Genomic DNA, 27,954 nt, shown 5'->3' with positions numbered 1-27,954 from the left:
TTACAAAACTATTCCTAACTGCTTATTGCTTTTCAAAACATTTGTTGGAATAGAACATTTAATGGCCTAACTATATAACAGGAATCCTGCTAAGGAGAATCTTCAAAATTGGTCCCTAAGAAATCTGAACTATAAACCATCGTAGGGCACTGATTCTGTAAGCATTGTTACTTTAATCATCTGAATAGAAAGTGGGAGCTTTACTGATTATAGAACTAAGGCCACCAGAGGGAGATAGGAGAGGATGTCCTCTGGGCCACCTAGAGGATTACTGGTGCTCTGGTAACAGGCATGTCACGGTCAACACATATTAGAAGAGGCATGAACCTATACCCCTGAAACAGTATTGCAATCCATTATGTCAAAGTAATTTTTTTAAGTGTGATTTAAAACTAATTTTCTCTCTAATGTTTAGGTTGGTCACAGCAGATGTAGCTTTTTACACTGGAAATCTTCAAGCCTTAAAAGGCCTTAAAGATTTGGACCTAAATATGGCTGAGATCTGGGAACAGAAGAGGTGATACGACATACCGGAAAACTGGGTACTTCATCTGACCATGGGATGTGTATGTTTGTGAAGAAAATATGGATGCCTGTGATTCAAGAACTGAACCTGGAACCCAAAATGGGGTGGGGTTAAGGGGGAGAGGAAAAGTATCAGTGTTGGGAAACTGGGATTCAGTGGGATCTACAAGGAATGCCATTTTTGTGCTTCCTTCAGTGAGGAGTAACTGATCAGGTGTCTAACATTTTCATTCCCTCTGGAAACAGACTCAGGTTTCTTTGGACCAAATCCAAAAGAACACATAGCTGTAACACAGCTGTAGTTGACTAGAATGCTCTGTATACTTTATATTAAAAAATGCTTTGCATTTCTTCCAGTGCAATGAAATTCATATGGTGTCCCACCTTATTTAATGATGGTACAATTTAAAATATTAAAATCTTAGTCGACCTCTGTAGAAAGTTTTCTCTATGAAAGTAAAGCTGTTTGAAAAATTATTTTTTTACAGATCTTTCTATAAAAAAATAAACATCTTTTGATTGCTTGGATTTAGAAATTCAGTTTTTGTTTTAGTGACCAATGTCAAGTTTGAGGCTTTGTGTGTCTAGTATTTAATCTTTCTACTACCATATGTTAACTGGGGAAAGCCTTCAGTATAGTATAAATACTTGAAAGGCTGATCACAAAGATTTTGTCATTTATGCACCTTCAAATAGAAATACTTTTTAGAAGTGTTATGTGAAAGGCTGTAGGTCAATGACTATTTTTATAAAAGTACCTATGAAAAGGTTGGTGAATTCTTTGGGGGCCTTTTTTATTTCTAGCAAAGGTAAGAATACTTAGTCATATATTCTGCCTGCTTATGAGTTTTCATTTTAACATTTAGATAACATGAAGTATGGACCCCTTGTGTTCTTGTTTTTAGGTTACTTTTGATTTGTAAATGAACAAAAACCAGAGAGAAATAGAACTTCTAAAATACAGGCTGCTGTGTTGGTCAGAAACAAAAGATGAGAAGGTTACTTAAAGCCTTTTATACCACCTACCTTCAAAATTAGAATCAGCAGCACTCTGCAAGTGAAAGTGCCTGTGCCTCCCCTCACACCAGGAATCTGCCTAACCCTGTCAGAGTGCCTAACCCTGTGGTGATAATGTACAATGAAACAGTCTTATTTTGTGCTCTTTGATTTTCTAAAGGAAAGCCTGTTTTCTTTCCTTTATCATTACAGAGGTATGTCATTGGTTCTTAAACTGTCTAAAATAAAGCTGTAAAAAATTACCAGGCTTTAAAAGACAACTTTTTTTAATAGTATGCAGTAAACTTTAAACAAGCAGGATACCTATAACAAGTATGAAAGAATTAGACAATGTGATTTCTAGTGAACTATCAGCAGACCTAATTTAAAAGGTGTCCATAAATATTTTTCAGCAACAAATCTCAAGAAATGAAGTGTGAAGAAAAGAGAATTTTTTATAAAGTTGTAAACCTACCCACTATACTAGAGAACAAGGATGTGAAAGAAATACCCCTACCTCAGCCTATGCCACCCCCTTTCGCTGGGAAAAGAAACACCACTTTGTTTCAATAAATGGAGAGTCTGTGGGAAAACATGGCAGGCAGCCCAGCTTTAGAATTAGATGAAAGGTACTGAATGGCTTCAAGAATAATTCCTACAGAAATAATGATATGGTTAAGATTCTTAGAAATGCAAAAACTGGATTTATTAGGTAATTGGCCAATGAGTAAATATTTCAAGAGCAAATCTTCTAACTGATATAGTAATTTTAGCAAAAGTAAACCATTTAACTATTTCATAAAGTTAGCATTGAAAGGTACAAGTGCACATGTACTGCTTCACAGCTTTATTTTTGAAAACATGAGCATTCAAAGTGACCGTCATTGAGGCCTCTGTTAAAGAGATTTTCCAGCAGAGCTGCCCCAGTTTTAAGATTCAACGATATTGCACTTTAAGATGAACTTTTAGGATCCTCTTCAAAGAAGAAAAATATTGCTTCCATCTGTGCTTTTCTTAAACTAAAAGCATACTGCAGAAAATTTTAAAAATTAACACTGCAGGGTACAGTAACATAGTAAAGTACCTGCCTATTTTAGAACATTTCATTGTAAGAAACTAATTAGCCCATAATTAGTATAAAGTGCACACAGTATTTTTCATTTCAGTGGTCCAATATGCGAAGATTCCCAGATACAATCTTGTTCTCTAATACTGCTCCAGGTGGGATGTCAATTCTATCACCATGGTTTGCAATGATGATAACAGTTCCCTAAGTGAAAAAAACAAAAACAAAAAACAAGCAAGCCTTTACTTGCAACTGCAGCAGCAATTTTATGTAGCATTCCATTTATACCAAACGGAATGTAACTATAAACAATATTAAACATGAAAAACAAAAAAATACATTAAAGAAAATCATAATGGGCCTTTCTGTAACAATCCTGGAAGCAGTTCTAGATTCCTCCCTTCCTTGTGAGAGGTGTTACCAAGAACAGGAAGTGGATGCAGTGCCATAGCATGATTGGCCCTTTCCAGGAACTACTTGCAAGGTCACCAGCATTATCCAGCCTCCTCAAGAAGCCAAATGGTGCTTGGTTTATGTTTATATATATATATATATATATGTTTGGGTTTTGTTTTTTTTTTTTTTAAATAGAGTTTACTGATAAATTTCGTATGTCTTAAGTGAGGCTATTTAGATGAGGCTGTATTGGCAATAAAGTTTCATATATATATACACATATATATAAATGTCTTTTCGCCCCCCCCAGGTCTTCATTTAAGTAGCTTTAATAGGATAGCCTATGACATCTAGGTATGGATATTTAAAAAAAAAATACTTGATTAGGAAGAAACTGTTGGCTTTTTAGTTCTGAGCTTTAATAGTCCTTCCTCTTTTATGCTAGGCTGGAATAATCCTCAGAGTGCTCAATACTACAGTAATGTGAACAAATTATCTTTATACTGATAACAGATTAACACATAGATTGCATCTAGTATAAATGAAGTTCTTTTTCTCCATTTAGACTCAAGTAGTCATCTTCAGTGAGAGCAAATGCTCTTTTAACAATGTTAAAGACGGTCATACTTCAATAAAATTGTACTAGCTTAATTACTAATGTTTTCCTTTCCATTTGAATGCGATATTCCACAACATTCCTATATACAACAATTATAACTGATTTTAACTGTGTTGTCTATTTCTGGAAGATACTATTAATACTAAATAATGTGGTAAATTATTTTGTTTTAAAATTTGTCTATAAACACCTGGTACAGACTAAGAAAATATTACTTATGTAAACATAAATTTAGGACCATGAATGAAACCTGTTTTGTGAAGTAGTAAGAACTGTAGTTTTCATCATAACGTACCTTTAAAGAAACATTTTTGCCAAATGTCACATCTCCTGACACTGTGAGGTGATCCAATTCAAGCATATCTGGTATACTTTCAAATCTCCTTAGATAATCCTGAACCTAAAAAGAAAAAAAGAAACGTCAATTATTTCAAAAGTGGTTTTAGAAAAGAGATTAACAGGATAATTTTTTAAAAAGATTTAGTACTTTTAAAAACGATCACTTATACATACAAGAATTGGGGTACAGGCCAGAGGTGTGAGGGTTAAGAGGATTCGCCAGAGACAGTAGGGAGCGGAAATTGCGGAAATTGCGAGTCTACTGAAATACACTGCTGAGGGGAGCAGAGGGCGAGACAGGAGAGGTCTGCTGTGCCATGTGGGTCGCCTCCCTGGCCGTGGGTTGAACTAAGGCTGCAGTGGCTAACAGATAGCTTCACAGTGCTGAGACTTAACCCCTGTGCCACCAGGGAGGCCCACAAGATAATTTTTTTTTTCCAAAAGTTTATTTTTACATAATTTTGTACATTTTTTTTTCCATCTCAATTGTAATCCCCGCGGGTTTCCCATCACCAAGTCACCCATGTGCCATCACCATAATCCCGTGCATTTCCCTCCCCCCACCCCGTTTTTGATCCCATTCCCCACTCCATCCCCACAAAGTGTCTCTGGTATATGGTTGTTCATTATTTTCCACAAGATAATTTTAACTGAACTGTAAAAACATTTTATAGGCAAGCTCAGAGCCTCTATGAAAAAAATCTTATTAGCACCAAATAGGTAGATCCTATACAGACAGACCAACACATGAACGCTGACCCTAAAATCAAGCAATTTATAATACTGCTAAGCACACCAGACATAAAAATAAATGAATTAAAAGTAAAAAGTTAATCAATCAATATGCTGACAGAACCAGAAAAGTATTTCAAATAATCTGTAGCTAGTTGGAAAAAGAGAGATTATATAATTTAAAGCAAGCTAAACTAGAGTTAAACTTTGTAGGATAGGGAAGTTTCAAAGAAAATTATATTTCAAAAAGGTAACAGCACAAATTTAATTTCAGGCCCTAGAAATCTTCCCAAAGGGCATTTCCTATTTTGCTGAGAAAAAATAAAGTTAAGAAAACTTCCACTGGTTTCCACCATTTGCCCATGCTCATTATTCTGTTCCTACTAGTACAACTTAAAGGCAACTGCTCCGATGGCTTGTCCAAGAGAATTGTGCAGTGATTCTCCTTCCCTCTTAATTGCATCAATTCCCATCAACATATAAGCATATAACCATGATATAAATCCATCTTTGAAAATCAAAGAAACCTAAAAGTTTAAATAAATTTGTCTATATCAACAGTTCTGATTTCTATTTTCTTGTGAATCCATGCCAGTGAGGCTCTAAAACCTCTATATTGACAAACCTAAAGGTGAATTTTCACGCATATTACTTGATTTGGCAACAGTACCTGACACAGATAATCATACCCTCTTTCTTGAAACATTTTCTTCATTTGCTTTCAGGGCACACATACTCAGTTTCCTACCCAATTCTCATCTGAAACTCCTTTGTCACCTTTGCCGCATCTTCTAATTCATCCCTATTTCCCTAGACACTGGAGTACCTCAGGGCTCCATTCTGTACTTCCAGTCCCGACTCATTCCTTAATGCCAGGTATAAACTAAAACTTTTCTAATTACCTATCTCATCCAGATCTTTGTTCTGCACTCCTAGAGTCAATTTTATAGTAAGTATAATGCCTGCAAAACTTAACTCCCAACCTTGTCCCCTAAACTTACTCTATTCAAGCTTTCTCTCATCTTAATAAAAGGCAATTCCAGACTTTCTGATGCACAGGCTCAAAACTGAGATATTCTTACTCCTTTCTTCTTAACGCTTATCTTTTCTATCAGCAAATCCTATAGGTATAACTTTCTTCTCAATTCACAGCTCTCCAACGGTGACTTCTTTATCAGGAAAGAAAAAAAAAAAAACCCCTCTCCTAGTACTCACAATGTTCTGCATAATCGTCTGTTTCCTTTCTGATCAATTATCCCTGCCCCCTCACCTGCTCACCCTGCTTTTGCCATACTGCTTTTCAATGTCCTTAAAATGTTCTTCCACAGAGTAACTAGTCATTGGCTCACTCAGCCACCTCAAACTGGGGCAGCTTAAGTTCTAAACTCTGGCAGGGTGTGGAAGTGGCTATAAAAAATGAGAAGGGAGTGAAAGCAGCAGCTGGGTAGAAATTTGACCATTCCACTTCTGGCTGTAGGAAGTAAATGGGCACTTACATCACTAATATTTTCCCTGTCTATCAGATTAATGAGAGGGGCATCGCAAAACGGGGGGATTTCTAAAATGCCTGGTGCTGTCTTAAAAATCTCAGCCCAGTCATAGGACCTAGAATCATCCCCATTTTAACATGTAAAACAGTACACACATCCACCTATCAAGTCAATTGGTTGACTAACTCACCAACCAGAAACAGAATTGGATGCCAGCCACAATGGCTGCCCCTATCACTTCACTGAATTTTAGCCCTAAGTTATATGGATTCTACTTACTATTGTCAGGGTAGGGTTTTACTATACTTGCCATGCCTCTTGCCTGTAACATTTTTTGCCAAATTGGTAGACTAAATTATTCAGTAAGCACATCTCTGACATTCCCATGTAAAATTACACTACCACCTCTACAATCCCACTTACACATTTCCTATTTTTGTTTTATTTTCCATTTTGTATCACTTGGCACACTGTACATTTTATTCACTTATATTACTGTCTTTAGCATCTAAAAGCACACCCCAGATCATGATAGGGGCTTAATAAGTACTTGTTAGACCAGAATGAAAATTCTCCCACTGATGAAAGCAGTACTGATCTTAGAAGACACATAAGATAAAACATCTCCGGATGTAAACAGTTTCCTATACAGTCAGGTTTCAAAAGTGAGTCACATCTTTCTTCTATGGTCAATTTCCTTTAAAAGACAACAAAGACCTCATGTCCAGTTTTTTAAATATTTTGTGTTGATTTTTGTGAATGGTGTGAGGTAGTAGACTATTTTCATTCTTTTGCTTACAGTGGTCCAGTTTTCTGAACACCATTTATTGAGCAAACTTGTCCTTGTTTCCCATTGCAAATTTTTTGCTCCTTTGTCAAATGTTAGTTGTCCATATATGTGTGGCTTTATTTCTGAGCTTTCTATTCAGTTCCATTGTTCTGTGTGTCTGTTTTGTTCCATACTGTAGTAATTATGGCTTTATAGTATAGTTTAAAGTCTGGGAGTGTGGTTCCACCATTCCCTTTTCAGTTAGGAGTGTTTTGACTATTTGAGGGGTTTTTGTGTCTTCATATGAGTTTCATCAATGTTTTTCTATTTCTTTGAAGAATATCATTGAATATCATTCAGATTTTTATTGGAACAGTACTGAATTTGTAAAATGCTTTTGGTAAGATGGCCATTTTAATAATGTTAATTCTTCCAACCCATGAGCAAGGGATGACTTTCAATTTATTTGTGTCTTCTATTTCTTTTAACAATATGTTTTATATATATATATATATATATATAGTATAGGTCCTTCACTTCTTTTGTAAGGCTTATTCACAAGAATTTGATTTTCTTGTTGTTGTTTCAATTATTAAAGGGATGGCTTTCTTGACGTCTTCTTCAGATTTATTGTTTGCATATAGGAAGGAAAGCTACTAATTTTTCTGTGTTTTGTATCCTGCTAATTTACTAAACTGGTTGACTGTTTATTACTTTTTCTGTGGAGTTTTTAGGGTTCTCTATGTATACTATATCATCTTCAAATAGTAATAGTTTTACTACTTTTTTCCCTATTTGTATTCCTTGTATGTATTTTTATGTCTTACTGCTCTGGCTAGGATTTTCAGTATTATATTGAAAAGCAGTGGCAAGAGTAGACATCCTTGTTTTCAGCTTTTTACTACTGAGAATATTATATATTGACTATGGGTTTGTCAGATATGGCTTTTATCATGTTATTGCACGTTCCTTCTATCCCGAGATTTTCGAAGGCTTTCATCATAAATGGATGTTGAACTTTTTCAAATGCTTTTCAGTATCTATTGATATGATCATATGGTTTTTCTTTTTGTTGATGTACTGGATTACAGTAATTAATTTTTGGATGTTGAACTATCCTTCCATCCCTGCAATAAAGCCTACTTGGTCATGATGTATTATGCTTTTGATAGAGTGTTAGATTCTGTTGGTGGGGAGTTTGTTGAGGATTTTTGCCTCAGTGTTCATTAGGAAGAATGGCCTGTATTTTTGTGTTGTTTTTGTTTGGTTCTGGTATTAGTGTGATGTTGGCTTCATAGAATGTATTTGGTAGTATTCCTTCTCAATTTTTTGGGAAAGAGTTTGTGCAGGAATAAGCACTAATTCATTACTGAATATTTCATAGAGTTAATCTGTGAAGCTGTCGTCCTAAGCTTTTGTTTTTAGGGAGTGCTCTGATCAGTTTCAATTTCATTACTTGTAATTGGTCCTTTTAGGTATTCTATTTCTTATTTGTCCAGTTTTGGATGATTATATTGTTCTAGGAATTTGTCCATTTCTTCTGGATAATTAAATTTGTTTGCATATAAGTGTTTATAGTAATCTGATTATTCTTTTGATTTCTACTGAGTGTTATAATTCCTCTTTCACTTATGATCTTGTTTGTATTTTATCCTGCTTTTTCTCTGAGAGCCTGGTTAGAGCTTTGTCTAGTGTTTACTTTTTCTAAAAACCAACTTTTGGTTTCACTGATCTTTTGGATTGTTTAATTTCTATTCATTTATTTCTGCTTTGATTTTTATTATTTCCTTTCTTCTAGTGGTTTCGGGTTTTTGATCGTTCTTTTTCTAGCTCCTTGAGATGGGAAATTCGGTTGTTTCTTTGAGTTCTTGTTTCTTGATGTGAGCTTGAATTGCTGTATACTTTCTCATTACTGTTTTTGCTGTGTTCCGTACATTCCGGAATGTTGTACTCTCATTTGACTCAAAGCATCTTTTTATTCTTTTTTGACCTTCTTTTTAATCTTGGTCCTCTAGTAGTATGGGTTCAATCTCCATGAAGTGGGATGGTTCCTTATGTTCTTTTCAAGGCTTATTTCTAGCTTGATGCCTTCATGATCAGAGAAGATAGCTGGAACAATTTTGATGTTTGTCTTGTGGCCCAATATGTAGTAAATTCTGGAGAATGATTCCGGTACACTTGAGAAAAATGTGTATTTGAATTTTTTTTATGTGCATTGTCCTGTAGATGTTTGTTAAACCCATGAGGTCTAGGTCTTTATTTTAGGGCTCTGGTGTCTTTATTTCTTGTCTTGTTCATCTGTCCATTGGTGAGAGGGGGGTACTGAAGTCTACATATGAATTTTCTCTAATGTCTGTTTTTCAGTGCTGATAATAATTACATATTTTACTGTGCTTTCATTTGGTAAGTATATGTTAATGAGTGTTCTATATTCCTGATGTATTGTCCCCTTAATCATAATGGATAAAAGAACTGAAGAACATAAAAGTGGGCAGAAGAACATAAAAGACACTTCTCCAAAAAGGAAATGCAAATGCCAACAGGTATATGAAAAATATTCAACATCCCTTACAATCAAGACCTGAAACCATAAAATATATAGAAGAACATATAGGTAAATACTACAAGACATATATCTCAGTAACATCTTTAAAGACTCATCCTCCAAAGCAAAGAAAGTAAAGAAAAAAAACAAACAACTGGAATTACATCTAACTGAAAAGCTTCTATACAGCAAAAGAGACATTAACCAAAACAAAGAAAAACCCCACTGATTGGGAGAAAATCTTTGTTCTTCATACACCTGATAAGGGATTGATCACAAAGATACACAAAGAACTCACATGACTCAATAAAAGCAAAGTAGACAATATAGTCAAAAAAGTGGGCAGAAGAGGCCCTCCCTGGTGGCGCAGTGGGTTAAAGCACAGCACTAAGAAGCTAAAGCCACTTCCACATGAGTTCGATTCCTGCCTGCCCCGGAGGTGACCACATGGCGCGGCAGACCTCTCCTGACCCGCCCACTGCTCCCCTCGGCAGTGTACTTCATTGACCTGCCTGTTCTGCTCCCCACTCTGTCTCTGGTGAATCCTCTCACCATTCACATCTCTGGCCTGTACCCCAGTTCCATATGAATAAATAAATAAATCTTTTAAAAAAATGAACAATGATGTAAAATACATATATTATTAAAAAACATCAACAGTGAAGGAATATAACAGGTTAGTAGTGGATCTGTAATTAGCCTCCAATTCAGATGTCTATCATATCTTTATAATTACGCATTTAAGAAATACAAATTCATGTAGATATCATCTTTTTATAATTACATACCTTTGTAAAAGAACTGCCTAATTTAACTAAGGGCACTGTAGGAAATTCCCGTTTTTCACTCATTGTCAGAGATCCTGCATTAAGGCTGTAGAGGTTTGACATCACAAGCAAAAGATCTGATGTGGTTTTGACAGGCAGAAAACGGCTCCTAGGAACATTAATACCTAGAGAGTTCTCAAAACTTTTAATGGCGGCTCCCACAGCGGTTTCTAACTGAATGACATTCAGACCTCCATCCAAAGTCTGTAAGAAAGAGGTAAGGGGGAGAGAAAAACTTAGGTTTTAGATACCTACAACTTAATTCCATGTGGGCTGGTTAGTATTTGGGGAGTGGCTTCAGAACTATGAAGGAAACAATTTTGAGAATTGACATTTATCAAGTACCTGTCATATGCCAGGCACTTAAACATTATGTGACCTTTATTCATTATCATAACTCTTCTGTTCAGCAGTATTTCTATTTTACAATAAAGAACCAGGTTCTAAAAATCCACGTGAAGTGCCTATGGCCAAAGGTCTATAAATATGATAACAATAACAAAGACATATTCTACTTTTCTACTCAGTGCTCTTGCCTCCACCACAGCCCAAGGTCAAGTAAAGGCATCGTGGTTGGCATACTAAAGAGTCTTCTAAAAGACGGGGCTATAACTTGGAGTATTTGAATAGGCAAAAAGGAGAAACCAACAGAACAGACTGGCTGGAATGGGCAGTGTGTCTGTATGTATACTATGATCCTAGAAACAAGGGAGTCAAATGGGCCAAACCTTTGGCTTACCTTTGGATTAACAATAATTTCCATGTCGATAGCATTCTGCTCCTGCAGTCTTTTAACTGCTGCAAGAGAGATCCACAGATTGTTTGTGTTGAATATTTTGAATTTTGATACAGACTTGAACTCATCCACATGTGCTTTTGGCACTTGAGCAATTTCTACCAATCTCAGTTTGCCTTCATACTGCGTGAGTGTCCCACCCTAGAAAGGTATAAAAGAGTGAATGTATGCATCAAACTTCTCTCAAAGACAACCATACCACACTGTTTGTAGTCTATGAAAGTTAAAGAAAAGAAACTGAAGATAAAAAAGTATTGGCACTGACTTCATCTGTGATACAATGCAGTATTTGTTTGAAGGTAGAACCAAAAAGAATAATTCACGTTGTCTGTGGCTTTGTGCTATATATCCCCCCTTGTCCATCATACAAGAGTGGGAGTGAGAAACAGCAGTCTTTCATCACCAAACAACCTGACCTCCTTAGACCCCTCTCAGAATGGCACTGGGTCAAAGGGAGAAAAGGGACGACAAAGGCACAGTGACTCCTGAGTAGCCTCAGCCTAAAGATGTTCTTATAGGCACAAAACCATGTAGTGTGGAGTGGGGGACAGTCATTCACGTGAGGGGAATATTTGCACAGAACACAGCCCAGGGACTAACCATTTTAGTATTACACTCCCTACTTCTCTTACTTCCCCTGGGCAAGTTGCAAAATCTTGGTTACCAAATGGCATCACCATAAAACATGCATGATTAGAAAAATAAATTTTTGCTTTGCACCAAACAATTGAAATTTTTTGTGCTAGAGATACTATAGTGATTAAAAATTGCAGAAATGTTCATCAATGGCGCAGCGAAAAACACTTAAGAAACAAACTAGAAGAATACTGAGGTTTGACCAAACTTGCAAAATGCTTTCACATACTTCAGATTTACTTCATAAACACATGTGGAAGTGTCTTAAGTTAAAACTGCCCGTATGGATTATTTTAGAAAATATTTTCAATACCAGTAAATATGAATTTATATGTATGCTTATGTTTGATGGAACTTAGGGCACTCTACAGAACACTCTCTCCATTGTAAATGGCATCATCAGGTGCACAGATACAGCTGCTTTACATAGAAACATCTCAATACAAACATCTGAACTATGTAATAGAAATAAATGTAAAAGATGTTTATCTCCAAACTGCTTCCTCTCAGTATTTACCTTTACATCTGCACGTGTTTTATTCGTGACTTCCATGACGAATTCACAGCGTTTTCCATTGGGTGGGTTCATTAGATGATTAAGAATATAAAGATCCACTGTGGCACCCAGATTATCAATGTTAGACACAAAAATATACTCTTTGCCTTCTCCTATAAAGGTATCAAGCAAACCAGAATTGTAGAAACTGGCATAAATGTCTCCATGACCTGGGGGGTACCAAGCTTCTGTATTCTCTCCTGAGTAAGATACATCCTTTGCTACAGGCAGTAAAGATTCTTTATTAATCCTTGGGTACCTTAAGAAAAAAAAAAAAACAGTTCTTTTCAACATCAACTCTGGAGGCTGTCTCAGACCTTCAAGTAAAAAATGTATTTAAAAATCAGCTAAAACTTCTTTTCAGCCTTTCAATTGTAAGGTATTTAGTCACATGTAAATTCATTTTAGAAAATCTCCCATCTATAGTGCCAAAAGTCTGTTTTGTAGATAGTGGTATTTACTGCAAATGAAAATTTTCCATGGTCATGTATATAAGAAGACACCTCATATTTTTAAGATGTTAGAATGTTTTATGGCTCTGCAAGAAGAGAGGTCTATTAAGTAAATTTTCTCAGATTTGGTTTGGAGCTTGGTATTTCCCCCTAAAAAACTGTTTAGGAAAAGCTGTACATTCTCAAAGACAGTGGTGCTCTTTCCCAAACACTAGCAGCAGGCTAACGCTCAGGGACATTTGCTGCCTGTTCCTTGTGAGAACATTTGTAGGAGCACAGAGGAGCTAGCTCAGAACAGACTAAAGACCAACGAGAAAATAAAGGCAGAACACCTACAACCTAAGAATGCGCCCAGGGGAAAAGCAGGTTTTAAAAGAAAAATACAACTAATGGCACACATCAGAAATAGCCCTCTCTACAAATTCACATAGGTCATGTCCATTCTGACACGGAAGTCTTATTTCTAAATTACCTGAGCTTCATCACCATTCATCATCTGAATTCTGCTTACACTCCTCTTCCCTAAATCAACTGATTTTTCAGTAGGATTTGTTAATTTTTCTCCAACTCATATTAAGGATATTGAGATTACTTCGCATAGGAAAGAAGACTATCAATGTTATAGCCTATTGGAGGATTTCAAAGACCGATCTGGGTTCCAAATATGCCCTTAGAAAGCCAGAACCTCAGCCGTCCTCAATTATTATGTATACAGGACAGAATTCCAAGCAGATTTTCTTTTTAAGAACTAGAAGTTACAGAATCACAGAATGATTATAGCAATCACATATGTATTAACAAATGTTAAGCCTTTAAACACAAACATTAGATTCTGGCACATGCTGGTTTGTCTAAACAAGACAAAGAAATCCTTTTCTCCCAGGAGTAATACACTAGAGTTAAATTTTTTACTCCTTGTACCTGCTTTGATTAAAAGTGTAGATTTTCACCCGACAATGATTGTACTTTTGTAGTATTTTCTTTGTATCTTCATCCGTGTTGAAAGAGTTCATTAGAACAAGAGGAACATCTGTATTATAAGTTTTGTTCAAATGCTAGGGAGGAAATTGACAATTAGATCACCAAGACTTGCATATCTTTTCCTTAAAAGTATGAAATTAACTCTTAATAGTTAATTACAAAATGTCCAAAGCATCATCTACATAGAACAAAAAATACAGATTTGAAACAAACAACATTTAGCATAAGCAGACATTCTAAGCAATTCATTATGCACTTTTTCATTAAGTCACAACCCTCTAAGAGAGAAATTATCATTATCTGCATTTTACAGATGGCTAAAACTGGGGTCCAGTAGCAGAGCTGGGAAGCCCCTGCCCCCATTCTACAGCCTGACTCTGGAGTTATGTGCCCAGTCATAGTACCACTTAATGGGTCCTTTCTGGGTGGGCAAGTGCTGCCTAAGCAGATGAAAATAGAAATGTCACAACACAAGGTTTTCTGTTCTCAGGATTAGTGTCAAAAACTATAATCAGAACCCAAGCAAAATCTTAATCATAGGAAGAGCTATGAGGCAACATAGAAGGTCACAGAAGTCACAGTGGACCTTGCTCAAAGGTTGATGCTGTACCGGCTAGCTAAGGAGCCTTAGGGAAGTAACTCCACCTCTGTACTTTGGTTTCCTTGGCTATATATAATGGAGAAGACTAAAGTACTTATCTTACAAAGTTGTTGACAGAAACAATGAGTCAATTCATGTGAAAAGCTCAGGGTAATACTCGGTGTACAATACTGCTGGGTAAATGTTAAGTCACTACTACAGCTAGTACTGTATCAAGACACTAGAGGTAAGGGATGAAAAAGAAAGGGCCAGATCTACTCTTGTTTTCTTGGTTATAGTTACTCTCTGTTTATATTCTCTGAGAAAGACAGTCTAACATGATCTACTTCTTGTCATTTTGACAAAAATAGCTTGTAAATACGAAAAGAAAAGAAAAGAGAAAGGCCTGGCCACTGCCCCTGAAGGGTTTATGATCTGTCACTATTGATTTCGTCTTATGGGAAAAGCCAGGAACAGTTCTTAGTGTCCACACATTCAATCAGGTATATTTAATTCTCACCAGCCTCTCAAAGGGGTTAATAAAACTAGATCATTCCAATTGTGATGAAGGCTGCCACTACAAAGAAAGAAGGGAAGAGTATTTGGGACCAGGAAGAATTCAAACATAGCCAGAGATTTTTAGCAACTACAAATGTCATTTAAAGATCAGACACTTTTACATAACCCAAGGACTTACCCTTAGGAGCAGCAAACCTTTTTTATATTTTATGTACTAATAGGCTAAAGACAGTTGATTAGCTCAAATCCACACTTGTTATTTTATAAGGTAACATTTTTAATAACATATAAACAAAGTGCTGAGAAAAGCTAAATGTTACTCACTTCAATTTGCTGAACGGTCAGATCCAAAAAGGTATTCTCATTCCTCACACCAATCAGGCTTTTGGGGCCTTTGCAGCCCATGCTGGTTCCCAAACCACCATTGAGTTTCACCACTACCAGCTTGTTCAACACAGAAGATATATTATCAGGTAGACCCCTGGCCTTTATCTTTTCATAGGGTTGAATCTGAAATTAAAAATAAAAAAGCATGTAAATAATTTAAACATCTTTGTGAGACGTTAAATCAATCCCAAGATTGTTTTTAAGCTTCCTTAAAGAGTTATGGTTTCGGGTCCTCCCTGGTGGCACAGTAGGTTAAAGCACCGCACTAAGAAGTTAAAGTCACTTCCGCATGAGTTGGATCTCCGCCTGCCCGGGAGCTGACCCACATGGTGAGGCAGACCTCTCCTGATCCTCCTGCTGCTCTCCTCAGCAGTGTACTTTGTCTGTCAGCCTATTCTGCTCCCCACTCTGTCTCTGGTGAATCTTCTCACCGCCCCTGCACCTCTGGCCTGTACCCAGTTCTGGATGCATAAATAAATAATTTTTTTAAATATTTATTTACTTATGCATACAAGAACTGGGGTACAAACCAGGTGGAGTACAGGTGAGGTGGGTGAAAGCATTCACCAGAGACAGAGTGGGGAGCAGAACAGGCAAATGACTGAAACATGGCTGAGAGGAGCAGGGGGCAGGTCAGGAGAGGTCTGCCACACCACGTGAGTCAGCTCCCTGGCCAGGGATAGAACCTGAACTCGTGCTCTGCAGTGGCTTCATATAGCTTCAGAGTGCTTTAACCCACTGTACCACCAGGGAGGGCCCCAAATAAATAAATTTTTAATAAAAGAGTTATGGTTTCTCTGTGTAAAGTTTCAACTACAATTTGTTTAGTGTCATGGCTCAAAATTTGGTTCAAAATTAAGTACATATTGGCAATTTCCTTTGTACATTTAAGTAATTCAGTGATTCATTTGTACTATAGTAGAGTAAAAGACAGGGTTAAGTTACAATCTACAAATATTTGACTGGCTGATGAGGAAACCCAAGTTTCTTACTTTGCCTTCAATAATTACAAATTCCCAATTTGCACCAACATAACAAACAGGAGACATAAAATTTATCAAGTCTGCATGTATTAGTGAGGCACCACAGACCTACTTGGAAAAGCATCTATATGACCACACATTATCCCTTCTAAAGAAGGCAAAATCAAAACTAAAATGTCCCTTATCGTTCTCCATTCAGTTATAAATTTGCTTTCAGAGGAAGGTGGCATAGGGTTTTGTCATAACTTCTCTTTTGTTAAAAAAATGGACACAATTCCTTCCTTAAGAATTTAACTGCTGAGCACCACTGTATAAAAGTTTACATTTGGAAAATGAAGTGTCTCATTGTTCCAACAAATGTCCTGGTAGCGAGGGAGATGGCGGGAAGGCTTGAGAGAGCCTACTCAGTCTCTTCCCTCTATCCCCCTCATCTACTTCTGTGAGCACAGCGCCTTTTCCCTCACAGGAAAAGAACACTGACACAGTAGAAGCCCACGTTGTTTTGTTCAAAGAACAAGTACATCTAAACATCTCATAGCAAAAATGAAAGCATTTTTTAAAAAATTACAGTATTTTCTTTTCATAAGTGTGTGTGATGGATGAACTCTTATTTGGGAAAGGAGTTGATGGGTTCACTATAGTGATTAGGCTGAGATAGAAAAATCCCTTCATCAGACAGACAAACTTAAGTGTCATGTATAGATTCCTCACCACACAATTCTTGTTAACTGCTTTGTCACAGAAAACGAGTCTATGGTTCTTATTTCCTTACTCTACAATATACTATATGATCTGCCAAGCACAGACTCCTACCCTTTTTTATTTGGTATTAATACCGAGAAACATAAAGCGCTCTTTTCTAAGACTCTCCGGTTAGCGCTCATTCCAGTTATTCCCTAATGTAGTAGCACTGACAGTCTTCCTAGTAAGTAACTCTAAGTATAGTCATTCATGTTTGAAAAAGGATTGGTGATAGGCGTAGGGGACAAAGCTTGTGAGCATCACAGTCCTCCAGAGGGTACTACATGAATACTGGGATGCTACTGTTACAGAGGAGTTACCTTAGAAGGGTTAAGTTCCAGGTTCTCTGCCCACCCCACCCCCACCCCACCCCACCCCCCACTACAGAAGGGCAGGGCTGAAGGGCCAGGGGAAGCTACAGAAGACTTGAAGAGGAGACACATGGAACAGAGAGACATGTGAAGGAGGGTGTACCCGCTTGCTTCTCAGCTTCAGATTTGCACCAGAGACTTCGGGAACATAGAAGGAAACATATGGAGTTGAGACATGGACAGGCAATTGGAAGAGACGTGGGTGAGATGTGGGGCGGCTGACAACAGCAGCTGTCATCTTGATTTGTACTTGGCTTTTTCTTCTTTTGTCCCGGGCTTGCCTGGCTCCCTACTACTCCTTTCCCCACCAGCAGGTACTGTTACAAGGCAGGGAAAGCGGGGCACCTCTGAACCCCCAAACCTGCCTGCTCCAAATAGGTTCTGCCATCTGCCACATCAAGACAAAACATGTAAGGCTTTAATGAAAAGGGACTTTAATACAGTGAGTATACAACACAGGAGACAAACTATAGTTTCTAAATCAAACACCTGAAGTTACCCATCCCCTCGTGGGCAAAGGTCCACCAAAAAGGGATTGGCCCTGAGCAAGGCCTGAAAACCTGTCCCAAGACTAAAGCACCTTCTGGCCGGGACCCATGGAACGGGTCAGAAATGGCCAGACAGATCTGGGAGGAAAAGAGATGTGTCACCCACATCTCTTTCAACCAGTGCAGGGCCAAGAAATAAATACGGTTTCTTCACATGCCTCCCTTTGCTCCCCATGGCTTCCTCAGGTCTCCTTCTGGCTCTCCGTCCTGCTTCCTTCTTTCTCAGATTCCTTCTCTTCTCTGCTTTTCTCTGCTCAGCTCCACCCTCCTCCTGGGTGGAGCAGGGAACCTGGAACTTCCCCTTTTCCTGGGGACCACCCTGTTACAGTACCATAGATTTGTGGCCCTGCTTCAAGCCAACCCTGAAGTATGAGGGGTCAGACATGAACCAAAGGGGATATACAGAAGGCCAACAGATGTATGGAAAAAGTGTTCATCATTACTTTTAATAAAAGGGTGGTTTTGTGCAAACCAAAACCACAATGAGATACCATCTCACAAGTGTGAGACTGGCATACAAGAAAAAGACTCCATGAACAAGTGCTGGAAAGGATATGAAGAACAAGGAACTCTAACGCATTGCTAATAGAAACGTAAACTAGTGCAACATTGTGGAAAGTGATCTGGACCTACCTTAGAAAAAAAAAATCAAAATCTGAAAATGACACACATATGACCCAGCAATCTCATTTTTGTGTCTCTATCTGGAGAATATGAATCCATCAATGCAAAAAGTTTTATGCCCCTCATGTTTATTGAAGCATAATGATTATTACCATTTACATCAAGATGGAAGGAATTTGAGGGAATTATGTGCAGCAAAGCAAATCAAAAAGATAAGGACAAATATGAGGCATTTTCCCACATGGGATAAAATGAGGTGTCAAAGCAAATGTTGGCAGAGCAAAATAATTACAAACTAACAGTGATAGTGAAAGTGAAGTTTCTGATATTAAGAGGGAAGGGGTTTGGGAAAAGGGCTAAAGGGGTAGATGGCATGAGAAAATTTTGTGTGTTTGTATGTGTATATTAAGAACTGAGATGTAGGCCAGAGGTATAGGGATTGAGAGGATTCCCTAGGGACAGAGTGGAGAGCAGAACAGGCGGATTTACTGAAATTCACTGCTGGGGATGCAGCGGGCAGGTCAGGAGAGGCCTGCTGCACCAGATGTGGGTCAGCTCTGTGGCTGGGGATCAAACTCAAACTGTAGCAGGGATAGCACTGAGATTTAATCCCTAGGCCAACAGGTAGGCAAAAGGAAAAAAAATTAATAAAATAAGGAAGAAATTATAAAAAGCCAAAAACAGCCACTCAAAGAAAATAAGTAAATTGGAAGAACCAGGTTTATATATTTTTGCTTTTACTTATATTGTATGCATAGCATAATAGTTGCCATCTTAAAGATATCTGAATGCACAGTTAAGTATATTCAAAGTTGTACAACCAGTCTCTTATCTTGCAAAACTGGAACTATACCCATTAAAAAACCAGTTCCCCATTCACTCCTCCACCCACACCCCTGGCATCACCCTTCTACTTTGTCTCTATGAGTCTGACTATTCAAGGTATCTCACATGAAGTCTTTTTTTTTTTTTAATTTTTTTTTTAAAGATTTATTTATTTGTGCATACAGAACTGGGGTACAGGCCAGAAGTGCAGGGGCAGTGAGAGGCTTCACCAGATACAGAGCGGGGAGCAGAACAGGCAGATCATCGAAGTACACTGCTGAGGGGAGCAGCGGGCGGGTCAGGAGAGGTCTGCCACGCCATGTGGTCACCTTTGGGGGCAGGCGGGAATTGAACTCATGCAGAAGCGGCTTTAGATTCTCAGTGCTGTGCTTTAACCCGCTGCGTCACCAGGGAGGGCCATGAAGTCTTTTTGTGATTACTTATTTCACTTAGCATAATGTCCTCAAGAAACAATAAGCAGTTTTTAAAAATTAAACATATATTTAAGAATTTTCCAAATTAATGCAGATTTTTCCAGAACAAAAAAATTTAATAAAGCTTATTTGCAGGTATACACATTTCTGGAAGAATGTGGCATTTTTATGAAGAAGTCTAATAATATAAGTACAAGTTGACAAGTTATACAGCACATTTACTTCATTTGCAGAAAATTGGAATAGAATAAAATGTCTAGTCTTAGTTTAGTAATCAGAAAACTATTTGAATTTAATAAGTGTAACAATACTTCTTTAACTTTGAATTAAAAGATGAAAAGGAGGTTATAGGTGTAACCAGTTCTAAAAGTATCAATCTAAGAAAATGTTGCTTTTCAGACACATGTGAAAACAAAGCAGAATGGCAGGACTTGGGTTTTAGATACTGCTTAACACCTATGTTCTGACTAGTGTCTCAGGGATGGTCTAACTGTAGTTTCAAAACAAAAATTTCACAAAACAATGCAAACAATGTAAAAAAGATTTCTTTATATTTAAGGATCTAGAGAAAAGATCAACAGAATGGCACTTTTTCACTATCACTCTTTAGACACAGTACTGTACTGTCCAATAAAATTTTCTGCAGTTAAGGAAATATCATAATTTTTACTGACCACAGGTGGCTACTGAGCACTCGAAATGTGGCTAAAGTAACTGAAGAACTCAAAGTCTCTATTCAGTATTAATATAAATGAACATGTAGCTAATGTGTGTTGACTATTTGACTATTAACAAGAAAAGGGATCTGAGAGAACTATAGAGGGAAGGGGAAGAAGAATTACAGGTATGAAGTAACAAGTTGTGAAAGAGGTAAAATGTCCAGAGCTGTCAGGTTAGTGGTGCTGTTAGAAGCCTCCACTAGAGGTCTTTCCTTTGTGTTTCATGATTTATACCCAAACACACGTACACATGCAAAGAAAGAGGTACCAATGGTTCATCTCCAGGAAGCCAGGAAACTTTTTGTCTGTTTATTATAGGTTAAATTTGGCAGCCAATACAGCTTTCCATCACATAAATCATCCTATATGCCCCCCCCCCAAAAAAAAAAGTTCTCTTTGTTGGTGATGCTATGCCTGACTTCCACCAGAGGGCTCACCAAGCAATCCCCGCGCTCAGTTTAGTTCCACAGGCCAAGAGGTTATCTGTTAGAAAGTTAATTGGCAACAGAAGTTACACCAGACATACCTACTCACAAAGACATTTTTAGATCTGTCCTCCACTTCCCCTTCTCATGTCTCCCAGGAGAATGCACAAAGATATCACTCAAGCAAGGATGGATGGCGCTCAGAGACAACAGGGAATACCATGCACTGCCAGTCGCGGCCTCTGTGGTACTGTGACTGAATCATTTTAGTCAGTCACTAGCTAGATCTTTGTGCTTTCGATCCTAATCACCCTGTTTCTCTTTCTCCCAGGCATGAATAGAATTCAGTGTTTGAGAAAAACCACTACAACTAAATATACAGTAGGGCAAGTTTGTAGTTACACAAGAGGTAAGACAAGACCCATGAGGTTCCTACAAAGGAACCTCCATTCCTGTTCTCACTAGGAGAGAAGAGTTGGTCAAATAGCCAATTTCCTCTGGAGAATGAACAAAAGAAGTAGCTGGCAATCTACTAAAGAATATGATTTAAGTAACATTCTGCCTACTAGGATATCAATCTAGATTTTCTGCAGAAACTATAAAATTTTTTAAAAGATCTTTTAAAACCTGTTTACCATGATCTACATTCTTGCCAAGTCTGTTTGCAACTTAGTTTCCAGTTAGAAGAAAAGCTGAATTCATCACACAGCCATGGACACACTGTTCTCATTAGCAAGAGTTTAACCCAGTTCTTGGTAGCATATTTGTGCTATTCCTGGAAACTGTGCCAAATACCCAAAACAAGTTAACAGTACCTGCCCTGTTATGGTTCACAAGGGTATGATTATTGAAATCTGAAAGTTGTTTCTTTTTTTTTTCCCCCAACACAAGCAAGTTTGCCTGAAAGAAAATAAACTGTGTAAACAGTAAAATGAGTTTGGAATGACGCTCTATATGTAGAGGAAGTGTTCCGAGAACACAAGCTGATTCACTAAGTCCTTATTACACAGCATCTGAATGCCAAGTTTTGTGCTAGGCACTTTTATATATTGACTCATCTTACAAACCTGGGTGATATGAAAGCTCCTACAGATTCAATGACAGAAAAATCTTATCAAAACTAGTAGTACTTTTTCATTAAAGAAAAGCTGAGAAATTATGTACATTATATCCCATGATCCACAAAGCTTACCAACACACCTTTAATTAAACACATTTTCAACTTCTTTCATAGAGCAAATAAAAGTTGTCATATATGAAAATGTCCTCAACTTCCTCCTCCCACTTGTCTGTATCTGTGTCTGTTTTTTCTCCTTCCTTTTGATTACAGGAAGTGCTATCCCCTACCAACGCCCCTTTCAAAAATCCCATTTATCAAATCCAGTCTCATTATCAACCTCCCCCTTTCTCTCTATTCCTGCCCATCAACATGACATATTCAACAAAACAATAAAATAGCAATACACACTCATCTCTTCCTATACTTAATTCCTTTTTTCCTACCTTTTAGTAGCAAAACTTTAAAAATTTGCTAGTTTCACCTCTACTTCCTCACTTACTTTTTTTTTTTTTTTTACTTTTTCTTTTAAGATTTATTTATTTATTCATATACAACTGGGGTAGGGGCGGAGGTGTAGGGGCAGTGAGAGGATTCACCAGAGACAGAGTGGGGAGCAGAACAGGAAGATCTACCAAATATACCGCTGAGGAGAGCAGTGGGTGGGTCAGGAGAGGTCTGCCGTACCATGTGGATCACCTCTGGGGCTGGCGCGGATCGACCTCATGCTGAAGTGGCTTTAGCTTCCTATTGCTGTGCTTTAACATGCTGCGCAACTGGGGTGGGCCTCACCTCACTTATTTTTTTCAATCATCACCCATTACAATCTAGTTTTCTCTATCATTCAATGAATTGCTCTTAAACAGGTCATCAATATGCTCCTAAAACTGCTAAATTCTATCAATAACATCAATATTTTTCTTGTGCTCTCAGTTGCATCTCATACAATTGACCACTCCCAAACCTTGAAATGCATTTCTGAAACACCACATTCTATTTTCTTCCTCTTTCTGCCAATTTTGTGGAAGTCCATTCTAAATAGACCTCCCTTCTTCTCTGCAATCCACTCCAATCCCACACAACCACTTCTATCCTTAATGCCACAAAGATACACACAGCTGCTAAGCCAGGGGTCTGCTTACAGGTAAGTGACCAAGTCTGTCAGTCTCATGAAACAGTCTCTACTGCTACGGTCAACAACACCCCACTCTCTCAATTTGTGTTACTGCATTGGTCTCTATGATACCCTTACCTTCCTCCAACCTATACTTAACACCTCACAGGTAGTAATTTTCTAGAAAAAAGAAGTTGAGTATTTTTCTGCTTATTACATCATTCAACATGGCATAGCAGCGACAGTTAGCTTGCTACCACAATATCTTTTCCCTTCCCCTCTGAACTCTGATTTTCATTTAGGCATACTACCATCCCTCCCAAAAAAGCAATTACCCAATTGCTCTTGCAGCTACTGTTCTATCGATGTGTTGAAAGATTTCTAGTAAGTCCCCAAAAGAGCAGGAGGTATGCCCTTCTTCCTTCTTTCTGCTGTTAGGAATACAGACAAGATGATGGTGCTGATTTAGAAAGCCAAGAGCTAGCCACAAGCCCTGAGGACAAGAGAGACCCCCCCCCAAAGCCCAAAATGTCTGGTTTTAAATCCAAACAAAATGACTGCTTAACCATTCCCTCGGGTCCTCCCTTGGGTGATGATCGGATTTGTAGTTCCAGTGTCTGCAGTGGGGATGGACACCACAAAACCCGTCCAGTACATTCAGGACATGCTTTCCACTAATACAACAATAGAATTGCCAAAAATTACATACATTGATACATATGTGCAAACTCCCAACCTTCATAATCTTAAACTGTTTCAATTAATACATTTCTTTCAAGTGATAAGTTGGATTGTCTTATTTCCCACCAAATTAAGAAAAAAAAATTCTATAGAGTTTTGCTATACTGAGTAAAAATTATTGAAGAATCAATCTTATAAATGGTTATCAGCCATCCTTTCCACAATTTCATGTAAGTTTTAATTATCAAATGCCAAGAGCACTCTGCAAAGCTTCCCCAATTCACTAAAGCTTACACTGACAATTAACGCATACCAACCCTTCAAATACTTATACCTCCACATTTTATGAAAATGGGCACCCAACCCTTTCAATAGCTATAAGTATTCCCTGAAACACAGCTAGCTCCTTTTATCAATTTTGAGCTTAAATTTTAAATAATCTAAAATCATGGATGGAGTTACTGCTTAAAGACGATTTTATATATAACATACAATTTTTACTTTGTGACTCTAATTACTTCTCAATAAAATTCAAAAAGAATCCACAGCTAACTATTTTATAATGGAGAACATTGTGTTGTTTATTCTTACTTACCTGACAGAGTACACAATCTTGAAGGTTAAAGAATTAGGTAAATTTGTCTTTGCAACAAGGAAAAAAATGTTGACAATAGGTAAACTTTATCTATTACAATGAAAACTGAAAACCAACACATCTGATATTAAAAATTACAGACATATAAATTATGGTTCATATATTTGATGAAGTATTTTGCTAAACATAATATAAACAGAGAAAGAAATAGAGTATCCATAACCATAAGCAGAATACACATCAAATTAAGCATGCTAATGTATAAAAATATATTTATAACCTAAGAAATCTAACAGTCTTTGAATATGTAACATCTTATTTAGTATCAAAAAATTAAGTGAGACATACCAGTTCCTTATATTCCCCCAGCCACTGGAGAAAATAGTTTTACACTGTTCTGACCTTGATACCTCCATAAAGAAGTAACAATTTTACATATCTTCATGAGCTTTTCCATTTCCACATCTATGAATAGGACCTCATCTCTAGCCAAGTAAAGCATCAACATGTGAGAAAGTTGTGAGAAAGAGAGTTAGGAAAGATTAAAGCCACAGTAGAAATCAATCAGAAAAAAATTACTTCTTTGTTTCATGTCTGTAGCAAGACAGGTGTTATAAAAGTTAGGATTTGTCTAACTTTTAAAAACATTTTAAAATTACTTTCTCTTCCAATGTAAACCATCAATCCAGAGTTGATAGAAGAAGTTACATACAGAATTAAGTGAAAGTGGGACAGTATCTTACCATTGCAAACCCAGTAGTATAATGAAGAAAAACAGGGAAACAGGTAGACTGTGGAGGTTAAGTGTCAGCAGATTTCCTTATGTTCCTAACTTGAGACCAAACTTCAGGGAATGTGGGAACTTTATCAAGTGTAGGAAAACCAAAAGGCATGAGAGATAGTATAGCCTGTTTCTGTGGGATGGCATGGAGAATCTGCAGAACTAAGGATAACTGTTTATCAGCTTACAGTACAGGGTAACATAAATATACAGTTTTCCAGTGCCTGAATGTGATTAATAAGGAAATCAGAAATGCCTGCAAATTTTACTAAGGAAAACAGAAAATTTGAGATTAAGTTTGGAGTCCTCACAGAATATAGTCACTTCTAGAATAGGAACTATGGATTCCACTAATGGTATGCTAGTAAATGTTTTAAAGACTGGTTCCCTTTACCCCACTGCACCCCAGAACACCCTGATTTCTCTCATTTGTTGATTTCCATAGTTTAAATAATCCACCACAGTTAGTTTTAGACTTCAAGAGGACATTCACTGCAGGTAGAGTTGGTAATGGTAGCCATTATAAAGCACTTCCATCATAAAAATATGGCAGTATATCTCTCAAAGAAAAAGCTGGATAGTATTTATTTCATACTAACCTGAAATATTATTTACAGTCTCCTGGTAGCTTTGGGTTATTGCAATGAAGACACTTGTCTTAAGCCCTCCTACAGTAGAAATCTTTGCCTAAAAAATTGCTTCAACCCTTTTCCATTTATTTACTCTAATCACAGGTACCCCTCTGGTACTTCCATGTTTCTATCAATTATCTTTTATTTATTTTCCATTTTGAACTTGGAAGAAAAATTCCACCAGCACTTTCTACAATTATTTTGTGTTTTCTTTGACTCAGCAAAAAGTTTAAAAATGCAGAACAGGTAACAAAAATCAATTTAGATAACTATATAATGTATCTAAGTAAAACAATTGTATGTCTTAGCAGCTGTTCTATAAATCATCTACCTTAAAATTAAAGCTGATTTTAAAAAACATTGTAAATTCCCTCTCACTTATTCAATGTTTGTATGTTAAATAGCATTTTATCATTCTTGGTATTTTGGTCTCCCAAACTCCCAAACTTCTACCTTCTCATTAAAAACTGTAGCAACTCATCTGAAGTGTGCATATTACAAACCAATGCTGCTCAACATTTTTTTTTAAATTGTAGCAATTTCCAAAATGTTAAAGAGATGAAAACGATAATTCTCCCATTACAGCTATGTACTTTAAAGCTGAACACAAGTCAGATAGAAAACTAGAAAAAGGCTGACAATAAAATAACTTGCAGAAAGCCCAGATGGCCAAAAAGAAACAAAGAACACGGTGGCTTTAGATGGCAAATGATCCTACAAAGTAAGAAGTTTATGAAAGTAAGAGGCTAAGTGCTTCCTAAATCTTACTGAAATCAAAATTTTAAAACAGAAATTCCAAGGAGTTCAAAGAGTTGGATGTTTCTATAACTGCAACAGGTCAAAGTAATATACATACAGAAAATTTAAAAAAAAAATAAAAATAGCCAATGGCTTTATGTACCTCAACCTTTAAAGGAAGTTGGTAGTATCATAAAATCAATCACCCTTGTGAGGCATTAGGCCCATATTCTTATCAGCTGAAGTGGAAGTCAGTGCATATTAGAAATGACAAAGGTAACTGACTGAGGGAGTTGTAAGTGTTCTTAGTAGAGAAAACAGAGGTACAAAAGTCAACCTCTAGTTACATCACAATTTGTTTATATGAATAGGATTAACTCTTTAAATCACCTTACATTATTTTATAAACAACCCTCCTGTTAGCCTAACTGTGGACAAATAATATTTCAAATAATTGCGATAATCCTAAATTCCCTAAAAAAGAAAAGTGAAGTCTCTAACATCCTGTTTATGCTGCATGCTAGTTTTCTCATGGAGTCTTGAGTAGTTTGTGATTAAGACAATGTAAAGTACATTGTTAGTTTAATTGCATAAGCTATTGTTGGAACAACCCTAGGGAAAGAAAGGTGGGGAAGGACAATTAAACACTATTAAAAAGACATTCTATTGGATAATTAAGGCAGGTGACAGGACAAAGATTAAGGTGCAGGTGACAGGACAAAGACTGGGGAAAATAGTCAGATGAGGTAGATTAAAGACCTAGACATAAAGACAGAAACCATAAAATACCTGGCAGCAAAGATGGGTGAAACACTACATGACATAAATTCAGTAACATCTTTGAAGATATAGCACCCAACGCAATGACAGTGAAGGAAAAGAAAAATAGATGGGACTATATCAAGTTAAAGAGCTTCTGTACAGCAAAAGAGACATTACTAAAAACGGACACCCCACTCATTGGGAAAAACTTTTCTCACACAAAACTAGTGATAAAGGATTGACCACAAAGATATACAAAGAACTAATGAAACTCAACAAAAATAAACAACTCCATCAAAAAATGGGCAGAAGAGCTAAAAAAGACATTTCTTCAAAAAGAAAATGCAGATGGCCAACAAGCATATGAAAAAATGGTCAACATCACTTGTAATAAGGGAGATGCAAATCAAAACTACAATGAGATACCACCTCACACCAGTGAGAATGGCACATCTTAAAACAACTAGCAACAACAAATGTTGGTAAGGATGTGGAGAAAAAGAAACTCTATTGCCCCGCTGGTGGGAATGCAAACTAGTACAACCACTATGGAAAACTGTTTGGAGGGTTCTCAAACTGCTAAAAATGGAGCTTCCATAGGACCCAGCAATCCCACTCCTAAGTATCTACCCAAAAGACACAAAAACACTGATTCAAAAAGATACCTGCACCCCCATGCTTATTGCTGCTTTATTTACAATTGGAAAGACATG

General features: G+C 37.1%; 2 protein-coding genes across 5 annotated transcripts in view; one reads left to right on the top strand and one right to left on the bottom strand.

The window, feature by feature from the left end:
- The window catches only part of VPS54 (vacuolar protein sorting 54 homolog (S. cerevisiae)), a 74,660-nt gene extending 73,607 nt beyond the window's left edge, over positions 1-1,053 (top strand). For both annotated transcript variants that reach the window (XM_004691446.2, XM_004691445.2), the window contains exon 23: positions 416-1,053. In XM_004691446.2, the coding sequence (XP_004691503.1) occupies positions 416-521 (106 nt within the window). In that variant the 3' untranslated portion in view covers positions 522-1,053. The remainder of the gene's footprint in view (positions 1-415) is intronic.
- A 1,300-nt stretch (positions 1,054-2,353) lies between these two features.
- The window catches only part of UGP2 (UDP-glucose pyrophosphorylase 2), a 44,635-nt gene continuing 19,034 nt past the window's right edge, over positions 2,354-27,954 (bottom strand). For all 3 annotated transcript variants that reach the window (XM_012731567.1, XM_012731566.1, XM_004691443.2), the window contains 7 exons: positions 15,149-15,334; positions 13,666-13,799; positions 12,254-12,551; positions 11,044-11,241; positions 10,266-10,508; positions 3,898-4,002; positions 2,354-2,791 (listed from right to left, as the gene is read on the bottom strand). In XM_012731567.1, the coding sequence (XP_012587021.1) occupies positions 2,684-2,791; positions 3,898-4,002; positions 10,266-10,508; positions 11,044-11,241; positions 12,254-12,551; positions 13,666-13,799; positions 15,149-15,334 (1,272 nt within the window). In that variant the 3' untranslated portion in view covers positions 2,354-2,683. The remainder of the gene's footprint in view (positions 2,792-3,897; positions 4,003-10,265; positions 10,509-11,043; positions 11,242-12,253; positions 12,552-13,665; positions 13,800-15,148; positions 15,335-27,954) is intronic.

This window comes from Condylura cristata, unplaced genomic scaffold (assembly GCF_000260355.1).
Source record: "Condylura cristata isolate star-nosed mole 26May11 unplaced genomic scaffold, ConCri1.0 scaffold00031, whole genome shotgun sequence".
NCBI classification, from domain to species: Eukaryota; Metazoa; Chordata; class Mammalia; order Eulipotyphla; family Talpidae; genus Condylura; species Condylura cristata.
The sequence above is the reverse complement of the archived record's forward strand: the minus strand, read 5'-3'. Positions and strand labels throughout refer to the sequence as shown.